General features: G+C 42.4%; 1 protein-coding gene across 5 annotated transcripts in view; it reads left to right on the top strand.

The window, feature by feature from the left end:
• The window catches only part of KLHL3 (kelch like family member 3), a 238,162-nt gene that overhangs the window by 150,796 nt on the left and 81,233 nt on the right, over positions 1 to 6,133 (top strand). For all 5 annotated transcript variants that reach the window (XM_032476820.1, XM_032476819.1, XM_032476817.1 and 2 more), the window contains one exon: positions 3,243 to 3,349. In XM_032476820.1, coding sequence (XP_032332711.1) covers positions 3,243 to 3,349 — 107 coding nt within the window. The remainder of the gene's footprint in view (positions 1 to 3,242; positions 3,350 to 6,133) is intronic.

Here is a 6,133-nt window from a genome sequence, read left to right as displayed (position 1 = left end):
ATCTTTTAATTCACAAACACTTACTTAGATTTTCCACTAATTTAGCTCTTCTTTAATTTCTTTCTAACTGTGTTTTATAGTTTTAAGGTATAGGTTTTGTCCTTCTTTTGTTTTATTCCTAAGGTATTTTATTCTTTTTGATGCTATTGTAAATGGAATTTTAAAAACACATTTTTGGATTGTTCATTGCAAGTGTATAGAAATGTAGTTGATTTTTATATATTGATCTTGTATTCTGCAACCTTCTTAAACTCATTTATTTATTCCAGTAGTTTTTTAGTGGATTCCTTAGGATTTTTTGTATATGAGATCATGTCATTTGTGAACAGAGATAGTTTAATTTTCTTTCCAATTTGGATGCCTTGTATTTCATTTTCTTGCCTAATTGCCCTGGGTAGCCACCCTAATAACCTTATTTATCAGCAGTATTTGATATAATTGATCATTCCTTCCTTTAAAAACCTTTTTTTAACTTATTTTACTTAATTTATTATTGTGTTACTTTTGGGGGTGTGGGAGGTAATTAGGTTTATTTATTTTTAATGGAGGAACTGGGGATTGAACCCAGGATCTCATGCATGCTAAGCATGTGCTCTACTACTTGATCTATACCCTCCCCCAATCATTCCTTCTTTTTTGTAGCGTCTCTTCACTTGGCTTCTTGGATACCACACTGTTTTGGTTTTCCTCCTATCTCGTTGGCTAATTTCTCATCTCTTTCGTTGGTTCTTTCTCTTCCCCCCAACTTCCTAACCTTCTCCCACCTCTGAACTCCAGACCCTAGTATCCACTTGCCTACATGAAAACCTCACTTAGATGTCCAATAAGCAGCTCAGATTTACCATGTCCAAAACCTAATCTCTGATCTTAAATGAAATATTTTGTAGAAAAAAAAGAGGAAAAGAAATAAGTTAACACTTACTGAATGCTTACTGTTACCATTATTGATTATCTTGTTTGCAGCACATTAGTTCTGACAGTCAGGGGACGTGAATCCTGGCCAGTTTGATTCCAGAGCCTGAGCTCCTTCCTAACAGCTCTGCTGTATTTCCCTACAAGTCACAACGTGTATAGCCTTACTTTTCTCTCCTCAAGATTGTCCCTTGGAGTAGTGTATGATAGTTCAAAAAAAAGGATCCCTCAGGCTCTCTGATAATTGGAATTAGAGCCATGCAGTGCTTTTAGAGTTGCATCTTCCCTTTTCCATGCAGAGTGGAGACACAGAGATGTCTCCAGTGTGCAGACAGGTTTCCCACCACCAGGGAAAGCCTACCTTGAGTTTTGGACAAGTTTCTCTTGGTCACTTTTCCAGGTTAGAGTTTCTATGGTCTTGAGATACACTTCCTGCCTTTCAGAATCGCTCTTTTATTTGCTTAACTGGATTCTCCATCTTTATTCTTCATTCCCTCTGGTTTCTTTCCCATTTGTTCACAAAGTATCAGCTCTTTTGGTTTTGTGTAAGATATCCCACTATGACATTTGCCTGTTCAGCACCTAGCCCTGAAAATTTGCTCAGCACTTCTGACCCATCTGTGTCAACGCTTTGCTTATTAAAATACTGGTTACCAAAAAAAAAAAAAAATTACTTGTATTTTAAGTAGCAGTGATAACTTCATTTTTCCCTAAAATCTTTAATAGAAGTGAAAATACCCAAGACGAGTCTATTCATGTTGAAAATTTATTTTTTACAACACATTTTATCCAGATGAGAAACAAGGCTATTCTCAGGTGGTGTCTGCAGTCTCTTTTGGTCCCCATGATATATGTCCCAAGGCAGCTAAGAAAGATGAGAAAACTGGTGAGGTCATTTGTCCCTGTTCATATAGCCAGTTAGGGGGCAGAGTCAGTTCTGTCCCCAGCTGAGCTGATTTATTCTGATAAAATTCACGCATTAGGATACACTTTTCACTGCAAGATGAGGTCCCACCTCCAGGTTTTGCCTCTTGGTGCTCAGAAGTCTCACTCTTCCCAGAACCCTCTCACTGGTTCCTTATTCCGTGTGCTTGTTTATCTCATCACTCTCACATGGAACCCAGTCATGACAGACTTCTCAATCTAGTACAGTGTGCTGAGTAACCACCACCAGTGGATTATGGTTGACATGTGTTTGTCCTCCCTGGCTTCCCTCCCGCCTCTAGTGCTTTAATCTAAAGGAGGGACCAGGATACCATAGAAGTTAGAAGCATGGATTCTGGGGTTCAGCTGCTTATATTCAAGTTCTGTCTCTACTGCTCCCTTTCTGTGTGGCCTTGGGAAAGTTACTTAACTTCTCTGGGCCCCAGTTTCCTTTTTTTTGTACTATGGGGCATAACATTAGACCTACCTCGTAGGATTGTAGAGAGGATTAAATGAAATAATATGTATTTAAAAAGTGGTTAGAACAGTGCCTAGCACATATAACTCAATAAGTGTTAACTATTGTATTGATAATAGCCATGATAAGTATTTGAAAGGCTGGTGGAGGAAAAAAATTCTTGGATTGTTAGATGCTTTTGGTACCTTCTCAGTCTCCGGAATAGTCGAATATTCATTCTGTTTATGAGTGTGGATCAATCCTATTTAAAAATTCATTCATTTATTAACTCATTTATTTAGTAAACCTTTAGGGCCTACTGTGTGCTATGCGTGCAGCTATGTGTCTAGGACATGAGAGTAAACAAGTCCTTTTCGGAGTCCACAGTATAGTGGGGATAACAAACAACTAAAAAAATGGTTGCAGTTTTCTTAATAATTGCAGTGATTGGAGTCTGCACCGGGTCATTAGGGAGCCCTGTGTGTACAAGTGGAGTCTGCTTGGTGATAGTGTTAAACTTGGGTGGGAAGAGATACATACTTGAGTCCTCCAGATCTGGCTGGCCTCTGACCAGTGTTTCGTAGGCAGTGGGTCCCTCCATCTCAGTGGCGTGCTCATGCTCCTTGGCAGTCATTCAGTCACTCGACTAACAGTCCCAAGCTTTTCCCACTGCTCCCTGAGTCAGAGTTGGTGGAGTTGGGGAGCAGAGATGTAAAGACAAACGAAGGAGCCCTGGATTTGCAGCTACAGAGTTGAGTGCCTTAGGAAAGCATGATTGTTACACTCATCAGGGAAGTGGAAGAGTTGAGGAGTTCATCCCCTTGCCTAACTCAAGATCTGGCGAGTGCATATGACAGCAGAATGTGGGTGTGAGAGAAAATACCCTGGTATGGCTGGGGATGGGTATTGGTGCCGTGACCCATTCTGTCCCCTCACTGGTGTCTTACAGCAAACAGCTGTTGTGTGACGTGATGATTGTGGCAGAAGATGTGGAGATAGAAGCCCATCGTGTGGTGCTGGCGGCCTGCAGCCCCTACTTCTGTGCCATGTTCACAGGTAAGATGAGGGGTGGACAGTAACCCACAGCGATGGGGCTGCAGTCCCACTGGGAGGATGTCAAGAGTGATGGCATGAGGGTGGGGAGGAAGGAGAAGGCGGTGATACCCACCACGAGGAGCTTCTAGGTGCCAGAGTCTGCTTTGCTTCGTGGAGCTGCAGAGAACTGTGTTGAAACAATAGTCTCAGCCGGGCCAGTCAGGCACGCAGCCCCTGTTGCAGTTCACTCTGAGGAAAAAAGATAGACTCGTATAGCTCATGAATTCTGAGACTTTCTCATGCATCATAATCATGTAGGGGGCTTGTTAGACATGTAGACTCATGGGCTCATCCCCGAGCTTCTGCTCTTTCATTTCACAGATGGGAGACGCTGAGGTTGGGAAAAAGGAAGGGACTTGCCTGAGGTCACACATGGATGAGTGGAACTTGGCTTCTGGATGCCAAGCCCAGCGGTGGCCCAGCTGGCCCACATTTTGTCATTCCTTAGCCATTCCTTCCAGGTGGGGGCCTTGAGCCTCCTCTAGCCTTTCCAGGAGTGTGGGAGAGATTTGGGAGAAGTGGTAGTGCGGCAAGGGGTGGGAAAAGTAAGATGTAGGAATAGTCACCATCTGGCATTCAGTTTCAGCACCTTTGCCAGCTTGCCAGGGAGTCCCTGTTTCCTGGGTGTCCCAAATAGCCTTGTCTGACTACTGCACGTCTGTTGCTTCTGAGATGGAATTCCCTGACCCCCGTGGGCTGGGTTTCTTGTCTTTAGTACCTCGCAGCACCCCTGAACCAGGGGCAGGCAGTGCCCTATCATCCCTGCTGACTGAAGGCCAGCCGGCCTGGGTGAGGCCCCCGGACCAGGTCACATGTCCCTTCCACATGCTCACCAAGTAACGTGTGCTTCCTGTAAGTGTGGTCCCTGTCACTCTGTACTCTTCGTCTGTCTCCTGGTGTCTCCACTGCCCATGCTCTGGCATCTCACGTACCCACTGCTTCTCAACCTGCAGTTGGCAGTTCATGTGTTGCCTCCTCTCTGACCACCTGAGCTAGAGTGCCCCAGTAGGTCTCTTTCTGATCCATAACTCGACTGTGTTTTTTTCATAATATTTATCACTATCTGAAAATCACATTGGTTGTTTGTTTATATATATTTTTCCTCTCTCTCCTTACTAGACTGTAAGTTCCATGAAGACAGGGATCTTGCTGGACTTGTTTGTTACTATTTCTTGAGCACCTGGTACATAAGAGGACTAAATACTTTTCAAATGAACAAAATACCTCCCACCCTTGATTGTGAGCTTTGGGCACTTGGGGACTACGTCTTGTCACTATTGAATCCTTAGTGCCCACCACCGGGCCTGGTGTTCAGGAGACAGTGACTAAGTGAAGGTTGCACGAATAAATATGAGATGGCTAAGAATGGTGAGGGCAGGCACATCTTTGCTGAACAAGCTCTTACCCTTTTACTAGTGTAGTCCACGGCCTCTGGTAGGCAAGACAGTGGTTCTTGTTGGGGGAGACTTAGCACTTGTGTTTTGAGAGTTCCTCACATGTGTGTCCCCCTCAGCTCATCAGGGGAAGGAGCTGGTCTCAACCCCGAGCAGCGCTTCTGCTAAGTGGACCAAGGCACTCTTCCTCACTTGGAGCCTTGGGCCAGGAATTCCACAGCGCAGCCTGGAAAACCAGCTCATTTTACGACCTGGAAATTTTGAGCCACATTCTCTTTGGAGTAGTCTCCAACTCTAGTAGTAAGGCTTTTATTTCTTTTTTCTCCTTCTTCTTCATCTGTCTCTCTTTTAAAATAATTTGTCTGCAATAGCTATTCAGCTGCACCTTCGATAAATAGCTCTGCCAGTCATTCTCTGTGTGTGTGGTTTGAAAAGTCCAGTGTTGAGAGAGGAATCTGTTTGGAATTGCAGTGAAATGTACTATTGGCTTCACTTTATGCTAATGAACTTGCTTCTAGGGTAGTAGAAATGTCTAAGCAAAAACAAGGTGATTTTAAAAAGGGAGAGAAAAGATGATTCTGGATCAGGTTTTGGAGTCTACTATTTGAAGGGAGAAGAGACTCAAGAGAATAAAGCAGTCTAATGTGATGCCCACCCAAAGCCTTCCGCTGAATCTGGTTACCATCCATCCTTCCATCCGTTCGTCCACCTACCCACCTGTCCACCTACTCATCCAAACACTATTCACATATGTTCATTGCAGGAAAAAAATAGAAAATGTGGGCAGGCAAAAACAAAAATTACACATAATACAACATTTACTCTTGTGGTACCTGATGCTTCTCTTTAGTATTATTACTTATCTCATTACTCCTTCACTGTCTGATTTCCCTGGTTAGTCATAAGCTTTATGAGGGTAAAAACTGTACTTTTTTTTTTGCTTTCTTCTAGGAGTTTATTTTATTTTATTTTTTGCATTCTTTTTTATTGCAGTATAGTCAGTTTACAATATTGTGTCAATATCTGGTGTTAAACTGTACCTTTTAAATTCACTACTGTGTCCCCACTGCCTAGTGTGATCTTCCATATAGTAAGTGCTCAATGAAAATTTGCTTAGTTGAACTTAGCAATATATTGTCAATATATTTTCATGTCAATGAAATCACATTTACATCATAATTTTAATGGTTTCATAAGAGCCTGTCATATGTATCCTAATTGAAAATCCATTTCCTTATTGGAAGTTATAATTCTTTCTAGTATTTTGCTAATTATAATTCAAAAATGGGTATCGTTGCAACTTAGTCTTTACCTACATTCTTGATTATTTCCTTAGTATAGGTCCCTAGCA

This window comes from Camelus ferus, chromosome 3, assembly GCF_009834535.1.
Source record: "Camelus ferus isolate YT-003-E chromosome 3, BCGSAC_Cfer_1.0, whole genome shotgun sequence".
Taxonomy (NCBI): domain Eukaryota; kingdom Metazoa; phylum Chordata; class Mammalia; order Artiodactyla; family Camelidae; genus Camelus; species Camelus ferus.
This window is presented reverse-complemented; position numbering and strand designations above follow the sequence as displayed.